At 41.6% G+C, this 15,908-nt stretch overlaps 2 protein-coding genes and 1 non-coding gene across 4 annotated transcripts in view; 1 reads left to right on the top strand and 2 right to left on the bottom strand.

Annotated features, from left to right (window-relative positions):
* Positions 1–3,196: 3,196 nt before the first annotated feature.
* LOC131830235 (uncharacterized) lies at positions 3,197–5,424 on the bottom strand. Its single transcript, XM_059172562.1, has 3 exons — positions 5,418–5,424; positions 5,061–5,309; positions 3,197–5,030 (listed from the first exon to the last, which is right to left on the bottom strand). Exons 1-3 carry the CDS (start codon positions 5,422–5,424, stop codon positions 4,519–4,521), a joined length of 768 nt encoding a protein of 255 aa, XP_059028545.1. The 3' UTR covers positions 3,197–4,518.
* Positions 4,751–15,908, top strand: part of TPK1 (thiamin pyrophosphokinase 1) — a 351,662-nt gene continuing 340,504 nt past the window's right edge. The window contains exons 1-2 of one of the 2 annotated variants that reach the window (XM_059172147.1): positions 4,751–4,884; positions 5,828–5,886. In XM_059172147.1, the coding sequence (XP_059028130.1) occupies positions 5,844–5,886 (43 nt within the window). In that variant the 5' untranslated portion in view covers positions 4,751–4,884; positions 5,828–5,843. Of the gene's footprint in view, positions 4,885–5,289; positions 5,428–5,827; positions 5,887–15,908 lie in introns of those variants that run through there. The other variant, XM_059172146.1, reaches the window with a different exon arrangement.
* On the bottom strand, positions 9,658–9,782 carry LOC131831045 (U6atac minor spliceosomal RNA). Its single transcript, XR_009353560.1, has one exon. It is a non-coding gene; the product is annotated as a U6atac minor spliceosomal RNA (small nuclear RNA).

Here is a 15,908-nt window from a genome sequence, read left to right as displayed (position 1 = left end):
AAAATAATAAGCATTTTTATTGATGGATGAGTGAAAATGACAAGCATGGTAGAATCTGATCCAAACTGCCCTCAACAGGTTGAATAAGTGAACTACTAAAATTTGGTCTTTGTTATAGTTGGGGCCTCCATTTTAAGGTAATGAAATAAAATATAAAAGACCTTAAACCAGTGACTGCAACAAGATAATTGGTCAGTAAATGTAAATTTGCTTTATTATTTAAAAGTTTTGCAATCTGACAAATAAACTTATCTCACTGTTGAAATTTGTAATGATAAAGGAAATTTCAACCTTTAATGTTTGTGGGCCTTGCTTCTGGGCTGCCAGGGAAGCTATATTTTAACATTTACTAAGGTCAAAATGACCTTGAAGAACCCCAAAGCACGGGCATTATTTGTGTTTCAGGCATACATTGTACATCTGCTTTGTTCACGCCTAAAAGGAGCATTCTGAACACAGAGGTTAAGAAGAAGAAAGAAACTTCCCTGGTTCCCATGATGTCAAAGTCCTACAGCCCTGCTAGAAACTTAAGGTCTACAACTTTCTGAAATGTCCTTTGTCTAATGATTTGTAACTTTTTATGGTAAAAGTGTGTACGACCCTATAGCAAATGTTCCTTTGCCAAAGCACTCTCTTGCTAAGATTGTGTATCCAGGGCAGCTGTCCTGACTTGGGCTCAAATAAAACTCCTTTCTTTTAGAAAATCTGGAAGCTTTGTTCATTTTCTGTCAATGGTTGTGTTTATCACATGTTTATTTGCCATGTGAATATTTTCTGTAATTTGCCTGTTTATATCCTTTGTCATTATTTCACTGTTTTGCTTGACTTACTGATGGGTTTGTAGTTCTTCATGTCATCTGGATAGAACAACCACTTGTCTGTTACATGTGCAAATATTTTCACTCCATCTCTGGTTTGTTGTCTTCTTAGTTTCACTGGTGGCATCTTTAAACAGGTAGACTTTTGAAATTTATTGTAGTTAAGTATTTCAGCTTTCTTTTAAACAATTTTGGGAGACACTTGGTCTAGATTACTCATAAAAACTTTGCAAAAATGTAGGCTACAGCTATCAACAGTGACGTCTTCAAGATATATATGGAGTACCATGTTCATGGAGCAGGACAAACATTTGCTGTCAATCTGTATATGCTAGCACCAGCCCAGGTGTTTATCTGTACTGAATCCTTTGATTCTTACAGAACCCTTCCAAAGTAGACAACTTTATTTCTGTCTTATACCTGAGGAAACTGAAGTTTCAATGTTCCATAGCTAGTAGGTGACATAGTTGAAATGGCCTGTGGGCCCCAACTATGATTGCAAACTCATAATATTAATTAGCAGTTGGGTTTAAAATTGTGTATGAGATAGGTATACATTTGGCTTAAGAGAGGTAAATGTGAAAAACACCTGAAAGTTCTATTTGATCTGGTAGCTAAAAAAAGTGAAGCAACATAGACAATGTTGTACTCTTCTATGACTGGATTACAACTGGAACATTGTGAGATAAACAGTCAGATATTAAAGAAGTTAAAAAGGACTTTATTTAGTAACTACCGATAGTAGGAGAAAAAGCTGAGCTCCATTCTGATTTGCGCAGAAGTGATTTGAGTGTTTTAAAGGGAGAATAAGGGAGGAATAAGTGGAGGACCTAGTAGAGTCAGAGAAGTAAAAAATTATAAAGTGTTGTCAGTGTCTATGTGATTAGGACACACATTGTTTGCTAGCTAGAAGCTAGGATTCTGTCCCCCAACAGAGACGGGGAAACAGAGGCCCAATCCCTCCTGATGATTATATTTCAAAGAAATGGCTCTCAGGTCCTGGAGAGAGAGGCAGGTGGGGACAGAGAGAGGAGAGAAAGAGGCACTTCTGAGTTGCTAGAGATAATATGTCACAATTTTAAGCCCTTTGAGAGGTAAGAGGTTATCATCAGATTTTGGCCAGAACAGACAGTAAATCTGGCAGCCATAATGTTGGGAACAAAAGACACCCTCAAATTAGAAAGTAATAACTGACAGACATGATGATACGGGAGGAAACACTAACATTTTTTTTAATATTATTTATTTATTTATTTATTTATTTTTTATAAACATATAATATATTTTTATCCCCAGGGGCACAGGTCTGTGAATCGCCAGGTTTACACACTTCACAGCACTCACCAAAGCACATACCCTCCCCAATGTCCATAACCCCATAACCCCAACCCTCCTCCCCCCAGCAACCCTCAGTTTGTTTTGTGAGATTTAGAGTCACTTATGGTTTGTCTCCCTCCCAATGCCATCTTGTTTCATTTATTCTTCTCCTACCCCCTTAAGCCCCCATGTTGCATCACCAGTTCCTCATATCAGGGAGATCATATGATAGTTGTCTTTCTCTGATTGACTTATTTCACTAAGCATGATACCCTCTAGTTCCATCCACGTCATCGCAAATGGCAAGATTTCATTTCTTTTGATGGCTGCATAAGTATCCCATTGAAACACTAACATTTTAAACAAGCCGAATGACCATGAGGAACAAAAGCAGTCACACAGCCTAAGGTGATAAACTTGCAGAAAATTCAGTAAAATTTGCAAAAAGACTCCTGTAACCCTTTGTGTCATGCTCTCCAATGGCTGCCACATCCTGAAACTACCGCCAGAAATATCGAGCTCTATTCTGCTCCTGAAACTAGTAGTTTGGGACTGGAGTCTAACCAGGTTCCATAAAGGCACAGAATTTGTGTGTTTTGCCTATTTAACCTAAGCCTAATCCTCCCTCTTCAGAGCATAATCTTAGCTTGTTACTCAAGACTGCATTTCCGTATTTGCAAACTGCATATAATACGATTTTTCCTTGTCTCTGACCAGATTTTTTGTTGACAAGCATTCTCAGGCAGGCATTTTATGGGGGTGGAAGGAGCAGCACTGGGGTCAATCTAGGGACAGGGCTTGTGCAACTAAAAGTCATATTAGAAGTTGGTCAAGACTTAGTCTTGCAGAGGTCTGCAGGAGTTGCTGTGTGCTGAGAAATGTGCTGTTCTTACTGGTTCTTGGAACCACAATTTACAAGCAACATTAAATACAGAGAATAGGAACCAGGATGATAGAGTCTAAAAGTCACATCACGTTAGAACCTTGAGAAAATTGAACTTAGCCTAGAAAAGGTAGTCTGGGTAGTTGCCACGAGCACACTATGGAGGTGCACACATGAGTTGTCTCTTTCCACAATGTCAGCTTTATTCCGTCATAAAGCAAGATTAACATAATTGTAAAGCAGCTTCAAGATTTCAAACTCAATGGCATGTTGCTGTGTGTTTAACTTGGCTTCTCACACATCACACGAAGCAAAGTGTAAGACAAAGTCACCCGCCAAGCAAAATACAAGGGGTAGGAAGTTAACAAACCAAAGTCAAAGTCAGTCTGGGAGTGTGCAGTTGAGATAAAGCCTCAGTCCGGTCAGAGAGAGCTGTTGGCACGTGCTGCTTATTATGTTCAAGCCACGGAGAATGTTCAGAGATCAACAGGGCAGAGCCTTTGGTGGCAATTACCTTTTTGATGTGGTCAGCTGTGAAAAGATCCTTATCTAGAAAGTCTGGTCTTTTCTTGGAAAGATCCTCACTCTTTAAAGGCGTTTAATCGGACTTTGTGCCTTTGCAGACCTCTTCTGGTTTCCCTGGTTATCAGTTCTGGGTATCCTCAGCTTGTGTTGTTTTCAGTGATATCTAGTCTTAGCTGCAACATATTTGGCTGCATAAATCACGGCTTAACACGGTCACTGTTGGATGTGAGTGGCTCCATCTTGCTTTCCACGCAATACATTGAAGATGATTATGAGGACCAGGGATCCCTCCAACATGTGGTGGTGCTGGGAGTTGTGAACATTGACAGCTACAGTAAGGGGATTTTTGCCTAAAGTAAGAATTTTTCCGGTGATTAAGATTGCTTAGTTTTGGAAAAGCTCCATGGCAAAAGGAGTGAGCACTCCATCCTAGGAGTGTTAAGGAACAAATAGAAATGCTAGTAGGTGGCTTAAAATTTTTTCAAACTAAAAATGTATTGACCTGCAGGCGCCTGGGTGTCGCAGCGGGTTAAGAGTCCAATTCTTGATTTCAACTCAGGTCACCATCTCAGGGTCCTGGAATGAGCCCCGAGTCCTGCTCAAGCTTCTCAGAGAGTTCTGCTTGGGGATTTCTCTCTCTCCCTCTGCCCCTCACCCTGTTCACAGGCTGTGCTCTCTCTCAAATAAATGAATCTTTAAAAACAAACAAACAGGGGCACCTGGGTTCAGCTCGGGTCACCGCCTCAAGGTCCTGGATGGAGCCCCACATCGGGCTCTCTGCTTGGTGGGGAGCCTGCTTCCCCGCCTCTCTCTGCCTACTTGTGATCTCTCTCTCTCTGTCAAATAAAATCTTTAAAAACAAACAAACAAACAAACAAACAAACAAAAACCCAAACACAGAATTTTATTGACCTGAAAGATGAAACAGTTTTGTCAGCAAAATGCGTTCATTCCAGAATAGCAAAGAACTGCAGTTCAGGGCCCGCAAGCTGTGGCGACACCACAGGTAAGCCCCACGAAGGAGAGGACCGTTACTTCAGGCAGGAGGACGGAGGGAGGTTGCTCTGAACGGACAGTTCCTGGAGCAGAGCAAGAGTTCAGGATGAGGAGGGATCTCGTCGGTGGAGCGCGCTGGGCTCGCTGGCGGACGCGACATCCAGCTTCTTCCACGTGGGGCCCGTGACGGTGGCGTCCTTCCTGTCGGAAGAGGCTCCCGCTGGGGTCTGTCACCGACGCTCCTTCCTGTACTTGGCGAGTCCTCTTGTAACTGGCGGCAAGGGCACGGCCCGAGGGCCCCCCTCGGACGAGGGTTCCCGTTAGGAGCTTCGACACCTTCCTCTGGTTAGGCCCGCCGGGAAGGGAGGAAGGACAGCCGCGGGGCCGCTCGGGCTGCAGGCGGCACGCGGGGATCGGGGGGAAAGGGGACCGGGAGGACGGGCTCCGGAAAACCGGAAGGTTGCCCGGCTCTGAGGCCAGGCTGAGGAAGGGTGACCGAGCGGCTTCTGCTTGGTTTGGAGCCGACGGAGCGGCTTCTGCTCGGTTTGGAGCCCAGCGCGGCCTCCTCACGGACGGCAGCGCAGAGCGCTGGGCAGCGACACCCGCGGCCGCCGGAGCGCAGAGCCGGCGTGGAAGACAGCCGCGGGAGGAAGTCAGCTGGCTGGCGGCCCGGCGTCGGCGACGTCGGGGGCGCGCGGCCCGGCGGGAGCGCGCGGCCCGCACCGGCCCACGGTTCCGGAAGGGGGCGGGGCCGCCTCGCGCGCCCGTTACTTAAGCCCGCGAGCGCCTGCCGCGCCCGTCGAGGCTCCTCAGCTGAGCTCCGAGCGGTCGATCGCCCTCGCTCCCGCAGCCCCGGCTCCGCTCGCCGCGGGCTCCACCCGCCATTGTGTAAGTGCGGCCGCCGCTCAGCGCGCCGCCCGCCGTGTGGACGCGCGGGCCGCGGGGTGGGGCGGGCAGGGCGAGGAAGGGGGGTGGTGGGCAGCCGCGTCTGGCTCTGCAGTCCCCGGATGGTGGCGGTGCGCGGGGACAGGGAGGAGGGAGCGGCTCCCGGAGGCACGCGCGGCGTCTGCCCGCCCCGCCGGCCGGCCTCCCTCTTGGCTCCTCCCCGCGGAGCCGGGCGGCGGGACCCCCAGCGCCGGGGCTCCCTGGAGCTCCGCCCGGAAGCCGCCGCGGGAGCGCGGGGTGGACGCGGCCGGCGGCCTCGGGGAGTTCGCGGACTGTGAATTAGCTAGGAGGCATCTTAACGTGGCGTTTCCCTTGTTTCCTTTTTCTTTCCTCTTAAATGCAGAGGCCTGTAGTCCGATATGGAGCATGTCTTTACCCCGTTGGAACCCCTTCTTCCCACCGGTACTGTACTCTTGCCACGTTTCGCCGTCACCTGCCCCTGCCTCCGAGCCCTGAAAGGTTAAAAGGGCCGAACTCGAGACCCAGAAGGGTCCCCAGTCGGCCGCAGACTCCCGAGTCCTGAGCCGTTAGGCACACTCCTCAGCCCCTCTCCTGCCTCAGTTTCCTCCCCTGAAGTCACAGGGATAGAGGGCAGCCCTTGCCTCAGCGTTTTCCCGGATGCGCGCTACCTGGAGAAGAGGGAGCGCCACATGCGACGTGAGCCCTTAGGGCTCGAGAACGAGCAGCTCGAACTACTCTGCATCCAGCGGGGTTAAGATCAGGCATTTTTGCCCGTCTTGCATTTTTAATCCATTAAAAACCCCAGAGCTTATTGAATACAAGATTTTTTTTTAAAAGGTTTTTAATTTATTTATTTGATAGAGATCACAGGTAGGCAGAGAGAGAGAAGGAAGCAGGCTCCCTGCTGAGCTGAGAGCCTGATGTGGAATGTGGGACTGGATCCCAGGACCCTGAGATCATGACCTGAGCCGAAGGCAGCGGCTTAACCCACTGAGCCATTCAGAGGTGTCCTTGAATACAAGATGTTTCAAAGCTCTAACACTCACTTGTGGATTTTTATTGTTTTACCAAATGATCGTCATTCAGTTATAGATGGGAGGTATGAGTTAGGGTGATAGCATTGTCATGTGTTGTAATGGACTTATGTGATAATTTCTTAATAAGAATTAAGTATATTTCTTTACCAGTTTTTCTTGGTTGTGAAGAAGTCCTGTTTTATCTATCTATCTATCTATCTATATATGGTTTCCTATAGACACGTGGATGATTGGGTCTGGTTAGCGTATTGAATTTGATTTGGACTTGACCAGTTGTTTCATATCCTGGGAATATTGATGGTAAAACAAAGAGTAGAAGTAGGGGACCTTGACTTCTTACTCTTCAGACATTCAGTATGCAAAGTTTTTCACGTATACCTTTATGTCTTATTTGCAAGTAACGGAAAGCAGTAACAGAAGGAAAATCTGAACACAAATCTGTTTGACTTGGTTGAGAGGTTGAGTGTTTAATTATTATTGTAAATAGCTTTTCAGAAGTTGAGAAAAGCAGTGGCTTTTCTATGGCTTTTCTACTGTGAAGCAAGTTCATAGTAACCCAATAGTAGCCAGACTTGCATGTCTGTGAGTAAACATTTGATCCATGTGGCATGTTCATGTTCAGTTTTGTGAAAACCTAAGCACTTTACTGTGATAAAGGAGCTTTTCAGCTTTTAATATCTGTGGGCCCTGCTCGCGGGCCCCCCAGGAAGCTAGCTATACTTCAACATTTACTAAGATCAGATTGACTGCAGAATCTCCAGGGTATAGACTCTCTTTGTGCCCAGAGCACACACTGTACATCTGCTTTGTTAAGCAAACAAAAAATAAACACATACACCAAAGAGGGGCCTTCTGAACACAAAAGATAAGAAAAAGAAACTTCCCTGTTTCCCCTAAGATTAAAGTCCTACAGTCTATTCTAGAAATTTAAGATAAGGTCTGAAACTTTCTGAAATGTTCTTTGTCTTATTATTTGTAACTTTTTACATAAAAAGGGTGTATAACCCTACATCAAATATTCCTTTTCTGGAGCACTTTCTTTGCAAAGATTGTGTATCCAGGGCAGCTGTCCAAGACTTGAGCTTGAATAAAACTTTTTTTTTTCCCCTTAGAAATTCTAAAAGATTTGTTCATTTTGTGGCAACATCTGACTGAAGATTTTTGGTGTTTTCTAGGTTGAAGAGAATATATCCCAGAGATAGTGTGGTATAGTAAAGCTTAGATTGAGGAATCAATCTCTAGGTTTAAACCCTAGTTTTGCCACTGTTACTAGTGCTAACAAATGTTCAGCTGAGTGAGTTTTCAAGATGTAATTGGCTTTATTTGATTCATGAAATCCGGCTGTATCCCAGCTATCAAGTAGAGGGAAGCTCCAAAGGGCTACAGAAAGGGAGAAGTTTTTTTGTTTTTGTTTTCCTTTTTTTAAAGGTGGGAAAAGGAAATCAACAGAAAAAAAGGATTGTTTGGGATGAGGTCACCTTCCTTTGGGAAATGGACAAAGGCCCATGTAACAGATGACCTCATTGGTGCCAACCAGATAATTCCTAACTGAAGACTACATTTCTGGGTGAGGTTGAAACTCCGTTAGTTTGGCCTAGCGTAAGTGACTCCATTTTGAGCTTGTGGTTTTCTTTTTAGCACGAATTATCAAACCTTGTATTTCATGGTGTTTACTGATAAAATATGAATAATTAACAGCATTGTTAGTATAAATTGGTTGTAATACATATAAAGCACTTAGCATCAGTGATAAGCTGTTGAGCAGTAAGTCCAAGGGGAAAACAAAATGGCAGTTGGATCTCCGGGTCAGTGCTGAGATGGGAAACTATTTGGAGCAGTAGAGAAAAACGGGCAGTTCCTTGCTGTTTTTATCAAAGGTTTAGTGGAGAGGGTCCAGACGCATTAAATCAGACATTGGTAAGTCCCTCTGTGGAGCAGGGCATGTAGAGTAACTGTAAGAACTTTAATATCCTTTATGAAGCAGAGATCCATGGAGTCAGAATCCAGTGCTCCCTCAGGATTCTCTGTGATTTAGTGGTTCTCAGAGCTTCTTCCTGCACTAACGGTGAAAGTGTGTAGGGATTTCTGCCTCCTCTCAGGTGTTGGCCTTGAAACAAAGGCCTGAGGCAAGTTTGCGGTAGACTGCAGATACCCAAGAGATACTTAAAAACAGAACCCTGTATTAGGAGAGACCAGTGCAATGCTTGCATTTTGCAGTGATTCAGCAAATATTTAGGCATCACTTTACACTAGCAGTATTCCCTTCATGAGACAGATACTTAATACTTGGCTAGTAGAGAAGTAGCTTTTCATTCAATAATTTCTGTGAATCTGATTTGCAGATGTGATTTCCCTGTAATGCTTACTCAGATTTAATATAGTGGGCCGTCCAACAGTTAAGCTGGTTTTAACTAATTGCCAAGTGGACCAAAAGGCAAGGCTTATCCCTCTGGTATCGTTAGCTCAAAGATTTTTTTTTTAATCTTTTTTCTGTGTGTGGGGGGAGGGTAACTAAAGTAAGTGCTTATTAAAAGAAACACTAATGTAGATGAGAGTTTTCTGTAATTCCTCTTCTAGGAATAACCATTAACAGTTGGCATATGTTCTAAATATTCATTTGGTACATATACCTCAGCATATTATGGCCCTTGTTTTAAAGAAAATGGATTCATATTATAAAATCTTTTGTAATTCAATCTGTTGGGGCAGTGAGTGAACAATTTTTTTAAGTTCATCGACTTACCAGAGATTATCATTCTAAAATTTTGTTGTTGTAAATTATGTGTATATATATATATATATATATATATATATATATAAGACCTATTTACCCTTTTCCTGCAACTTTTTTCATTTATGTTGTTATGATCCGTATGTATAGGTATCCCAAGTTTTTTTAAAAAATATTTTATTTATTTATTTGACAGACAGTGATCACAAGTAGGCAGAGAGGCAGGCAGAGAGAGGGAGAGAGAGGAGAAAGCAGGCTCCCTGTGGATCAGAGAGCCTGATGTGGGACTCGATCCCAGAACCCCGAGATCATGACCCAAGCTGAAGGCAGAGGCTTAACCAACTGAGCCACCCAGGTGCCCCTCCCAAGTTTTTTTTTAACCTTAATTCCAGTGTAGCTAACATAATTAGTTTCAGGTGTACAATATAGTGGTTTAAAAAACAAAGAAATTGATGGTTAGATGCCACAAACTAGGTGGTAGTGACTTTATATATGGTTGTTGTCAGGTCAGACGGCCTCATCCATCCTTGTCAAGGGAAGTATCGACCTTCTCTGCTTTCACGCAAGTTTTGTTTTTTGATAGGTGGTATGGACTTAAATGAACTAATCTTTTTCTTTTCTTTTCTTTTCTTTTTTTTAAAAGATTTTATTTATTTATTTGAAAGGCAGAGATCACAAGTAGGCAGAGAGGCAGGCAGAGAGAGGAGGAAGCAGGCTCCCTGTTGAGCAGAGAGCCTGATGTGGGGCTCGATCCCAGGACCCTGGGATCATGACCTGAGTTGAAGGCAGAGGCTTTAACCCACTGAGCCACCCAGGCGCCCCTGAACTAATCTTTCTTAATAGACATTTAGGTTATTTGTAGTTTTATTGTTACTGTCTATAATGCGTATTTCTGGCCATATTTTTTTGTGTGTATGTGTATGTATCAGTAGCATAAATTCCTAGAAATGGAACTGTTGAATGACAGGGTATGTTAGCATTTCTGTTACCAAGAGGCACTGACAGCTGGCTGTGTATTTTCTTTGGTAGTAGGTGCTACAGGGGTACAGAAGTGAAAGGTGTGATCCCTTTAGCCATGAGTTAATGGTCTGGTTAGAGAGTTGAGAACAAAATAGTATGGATTCTAGTTCAATGTTGAATTACCTAGTATAGGGAAGGGAAGGGAAGGACTCAGGAGAAAGAGATGAGGGCAGTTTGGAGTAGTCAGAAAATCACAGAATGTGTAGACCTCAGTTGTGCCTCTGCAAAAGCACTGGACTTAAATGGAGAACAGGCTCGGGGGAGTGGAAGAGTGACAGAGGTGATGTGCCCTGAGTGAAAGTTCCGTGCTGCCTCTGACCAGGTGGGAGCTCACCTGGCCGCGAGTAAAGAGAAAGGAGGTCTGCGTAGGCTGGAGAGTGCAGATGGAGATTTTGGTTGAGGAGTGAAGGTAACATCAGATTGTGGAGAACAGAGAAATTTAATGCAGTATAGGAGATAAATTCTTCTGAAAGTTTCTGTATCCCCTCCCCATCCCTGGCCTTGGAACGTTCTGTACTAAGCTGTAATCCGTGTCATGGGGTTGCTAATCATATATGGGTTAAAGTCCTTCTGTTGGACTTGAAGATACCTGGAGTTCTGATTCCTAACTACTTTTCCAGAATACATTTTATCTTTCCCTGTCTGTGACCAAGCCACATGAACTACCCATGTTTACTTATATGAACATTTGTTCCAGCTTTAATATTCTTGCCTTAGCTCATGCAAAATTCATCCCCTAGAATGTTCTTTTCTAAACCTTAGAATTAGTTTTAAGTTTTAGCCATTTGGTGGATGTCTAGAGGTATTTCTGTGATGTTAATTTACATTTCCTTTATGGCAGGATACTTGTTTTTTGAGTGTTCATTGGCCTTTTGTAGATCATTTGTGAAATGTTTTACTCTTGGCATTTTTCTATGGGGGAGGGTTTTTTATTCTTTTATTTTTATTTTTAAGTGATCTCCATACCTAATATGGGACTTGAACTCATGACCCTGAGAGTTGGCGCTCTACTGATTGAGCCAGCCAGGTGCTCTATTTTTCCTTTTTACAAATAAATTTGTAGGGGCGCCTGGCTGGTGGAGCATGTGCCCCTTGATCTCGTGCTTGTAGCTTGAAACCCCACGCTGGATGTAGAGATTACTTAAAGTCTTTTAAAAAATCAATTTATAGTTTTTAATTCTAAAAATGGAGGTATAACTGACATAATATTGTATTAGTTTCAGAGGTACAGCTTAATGATTATATATATATATATATATATATATATATATAATTGGAAAATGATTGCCAAGCAGGAGTTTCTTATATATTCTGGATGCATTTCCTAAGCTTTTTTTCTCATCAGTGATACACAGAGAATGAGACTTTCCAAGGACAGTTGTTGGGAAGATTTAAGACTCACATTTTAACACTGATAAATAGCAAGAATACATTTTTATTTTTCTCATTTCCTTTTTATCTTAAGATTTTTGTTTTAATTCATGGTGAACAATATTTAACTGGTATGGGCATACAATTGCTATTTTAAACTCTCTAAATATCGGTGACTTTTCAAAATTGTTTTATAAGTAGGGACTTTTTTGGACTTTGTTCTTGTCTGATCATTTCATTTTTTTTATCATGAAGCATATATTCAGAACTCTGTATGTTTGAAAATAAAGTTGATTTATTTTAAACACCTGAGAGCTAAAATATAAGTGAAGAGTCAAACCATCTTCAGAATCATTTCACATCTACTTATTTCACAAAGGTAATATACAGCAGATGGAGAGGTTTTTCTTTTGGCTTAATAAAAATATTGATATTTTAAAATTTTCATATTTTTACAATGTAATACATATGCATTATAAAACTTTAGAAGGTAAACAAAAATGAAATAACAATGCCATATTCTAGTGTCTCCAAAATTACCACTGTTACTGCCATGGATAAGTGGTGTGTTTATATCTATATCTGTTGTGTATAATTACACAATAAAGTATTTTTAAACCTAAATGAGAACGTACTGTAAGTTGTTTCATTCCAATGAAACTCCACTTTTTCTACCTAAAATTTTGTAGTACCTGTATTTAAATTTTCTCATTGTTTCAAAAATAACTTCCTGTTGCTTGTTTCCCACCTGTTTGTTCTTCAGTTTTAGCTCAGTTCCTCACTTTTTAACATTGAATATTGACCTTCTAAATCACTTTTATATCACTCTTAAGTGGATCTGATGGAATAAAGAATATAGCAGTTAGATATGAAACATTATTCATTTAAATGATATATAAAAAAACCTCTAGTTTTAAAAGTTCCATTTTATTTTCCTCACCTAATTTGATTATCATAAATAAATTATATGCTAGAAAGCGCTTTATCTATCACTTGATATTTCTTTGCAAAAATATTATATACATTTAAATTTTAAAAAAAGATTCCTGTGAACATAATTCTCTTGGGAGTTATTTCTTCTAAACTGAATTACCATGGTTGAGATTTATTCTGAATTTAATTGCCATTTTAAGTATTGTTAGTACACACTTGATCAAGTCACTGTAATTGTATTAAAAATTTTTGTTATAACTAACATTACGTAACACTACACTAGGCATAGTTTTAATGTGTTAACAGGGTGAAGCCTATACAAAATTTTGGAACTAGAGAACTAAGGTTTGACTTTCAGTCCTTTACAAATTATGTGACATTGGGTGTGTCACTTAATTTCTTAGAGCCTTAGTTTCTTTATGTAAACTAAGAATATATCCAAACATGAAGTCCTTGGGCAAATTTAAGATAACGTATAATAAGCCAGTTAAAGAAGTAAAGGTCTGGAGCACCTGGGTGGCTCATTCGGATGGGCATCTGCTTCCAGCCAGGTCATGATCCCAGGCTCATGGGATCCAGTCCCGTGTGGGGCTCCTTGCTCAGTGGGGAGCCTGCTTACCCCTCCCTCTGTCTGATGCTCCCCCTGCTTGTGCGTGCACGGGCACACTCTTTCTCTGACAAATAAGTAAAATTTAAAAAAAAGAAAAGCTGTAAAGTTCTATGCAATCTAAAATACTTTCCAGTAGATGAACTTTATTATACTGAGGATTGCATTTTGGACTCTATGTTCTTTCTTTCTTTCTTTTCTTTTTTTTTTTTTTTTTTTTAGGATGGAAGAGTGGGGGTGGGGGGCACAGAGGAAGCAAGTGTATCTTAAGCAGGCTCTATGCTCAGTGGTGAGCCCAACTCAGGATTCCATCCCGTGACCCTGAGATCATGACCTGAGCTGAGATCGAGTCAGTCACTTAACTGACTGAGCGACCCAGGAGTCCCCCTAACTTCATTTTTCTAATTCTTAAAGAAGATCGCTAGTTATTTTAGTAGATGTGTTCAGTCCTATTGGGCCAGTCTAGCAGAGCTATTTATTTCCTGAATTCTATATTTTTTTCCATGCTGCTTAATTATTTATAGATGCATGAAGTTATTAATAGTAGACATACTTTTTTGATACCTCATGGTTAAATGGTAATGAATCCAGGAATATCATGTTCAGTATAGTATTCATGCCATCTCTTATATTTCTGGAATTTAATTTCTATCGAAAATGCTTGATTAAGTTGACAAGAGGCATGATAAAATCTACAGCTGACTCCAACTTATTACAGCGTTCTCCAGCTTATTAGTGGATAACTTGGGAATTTCTGGGAAATCATACCTAGAATTCTTGACTTTTTTGTACTGATAAATGTATCCTGGTCACTTATGTCAGTAATTCTCTGTATCGTGCAGCAGTGGACACACCTCAAGGAATCTTGGTGATGACATTCACATGTACCAAACATAGCTATAAACTATGAACTCCCTTCCTTAATCTACTTAGCAAATCATAATAAGAGTAACTCCAGGGTGGATTTAAATCCTCTGCATTTGCATTCTGTTTTAAAATTAAAGACGAAACATGTCTCACTGTATAGTAAGAACACATTTTTTGGTTACATCTCTCAACTACTTAAGCATTCTTTTTGGAAGTTTTGGGTTTGGTGTTCTCTCTAGGTTTGTACTGTACAGTAGCCTGGAGGTTAGCTGCACATGGCTCTTGAGCACTTGGAATATGGCTAGTGTGAGTGAGGAACTGAATTTGTAACTTGTGTAAAGGCCAAGACTCCACTAAGAAACTGGAAAAGTTTTAAGTGTTTAGGGCAATGTAAGTGTACTAGGGCTGCCACACAGTACCATAGACTGGGTGGCTTAAGTGATAGAAATTTATATTCTCCTAATTCTCAAGCTGGAAGTTCAAGATCAAGGTGTTGTCAGCTTTGGTTTCTTCTGAAGCCTCTCTCCTTGACTTGCAGATAGATGCTTTCCTTCTCTGTGTCCTTATGGATTGCCGATTCATCTGTGTGTTACTTGTGTTCTAATCACCTTTTTTTTTTTTTAACTTTATTTTTTCAGTGTTCCAAGATTGATTGTTTATGTATCACACCCAGTGTGCTCTATGCAATACGTGCCCTCCTTAATACCCACCACCAGGCTCACCAACTCCCCACCCTCTCCCCTCGAAAACCCTCAGTTTGTTTCTCAGAGTCCACAGTCTTATGGTTTGTCTCCCCCTCTGATTTCCCCCAACTCAGTTCTGTCTCCCAATGTCCTCCGTGTTATTCCTTATGCTCCATGAGTAAGTGAAATCATATGATAATTGACTTCCTCTGCTTGACTTAATTCACTCAGTGTAATCTCCTCCAGTCCCATCCATGTTGATACAAAAGTTGGGTATTCATCCTTTATGATGGCCGAGTAATATTCCATTGTATATATGGAGCACATCTTTATGCACTCATCTTTTGAAGGGCATTTTGGCTCTTTCCACAGTTTGGCGACTGTGGCCATTGCTGCTATGAACATTAGGGTACAGATGGCCCTTTTCACTACATCTGTATCATTGGTAAATACGCAGTAGTGCAATTGCAGGGTCAGGGAAGTTCTATTTTTAATTTCTTAAGGAATCTCCACACTGTTTCCCAAAGTGACTGCACCAATTTGCATTCCCACCAACAGTGTAAGAGGGTTCCCCTTTCTCCACATCTCCAACACATGTTGTTTACTGTCTTGTTAATTTTGGCAATTCTAACGTGTAAGGTGGTATCTCAATGTGGTTTTGATTTGAATCTCCTTGATGGCCAATGATGGGCATTTTTTCATGTGTCTGTTAGCCATTTGCATATCTTTTTTGGAGAATTGTTCACGTCTTCTGCCCATTTTTTCACATGATTATCTGTTTTTTGAGTGTTGAGTTAGAAGTTCTTTATAGATCTTGGATATCAACCCTTTGTCTGTAGTGTCATTTGTGAATATCTTCTCCCATTCTGTGGGTTATCTCTTTGTTTTGTTGCCTGTTTCCTTTGCTGTGTAGAAGCTTTTGATCTTGATGAAGTCCCAAAAGTTCATATTCGCTTTTGTTTCCTTTGCCTTTGGAGACCTGTCTTGAAAGAAGTTGCTGTGGCCCATGTGGAAGAGGTTACTACCTATGTTCTCCTCTAGGATTTTGATAAGATTCCTGCCTCATGTTGAGATCTTTTATCCATTTCAAGTTTATCTTTGTATATGGTGTAAGAGAATGTTCAAGCTTCATTTCAAACTTTACTACAAAGCTCTGATCACCAAGACAGCATGCTATTGGCACAAAAACAGACACAGACCAGTGGAACAGAGTA

This window comes from Mustela lutreola, chromosome 4 (assembly GCF_030435805.1).
Source record: "Mustela lutreola isolate mMusLut2 chromosome 4, mMusLut2.pri, whole genome shotgun sequence".
In the NCBI taxonomy this organism is placed as follows: Eukaryota; Metazoa; Chordata; class Mammalia; order Carnivora; family Mustelidae; genus Mustela; species Mustela lutreola.
This window is presented reverse-complemented; position numbering and strand designations above follow the sequence as displayed.

What these genes read in the sequence shown, in the direction of transcription:
- LOC131830235 (XM_059172562.1), bottom strand. An exon ending in AGCAGAAGCCGCTCCGTCGG is followed by an intron (nt 5,031 to 5,060) that starts CTCCAAACCAAG and finishes CCGCTCGGTCAC; the next exon opens with CCTTCCTCAGCCTGGCCTCA.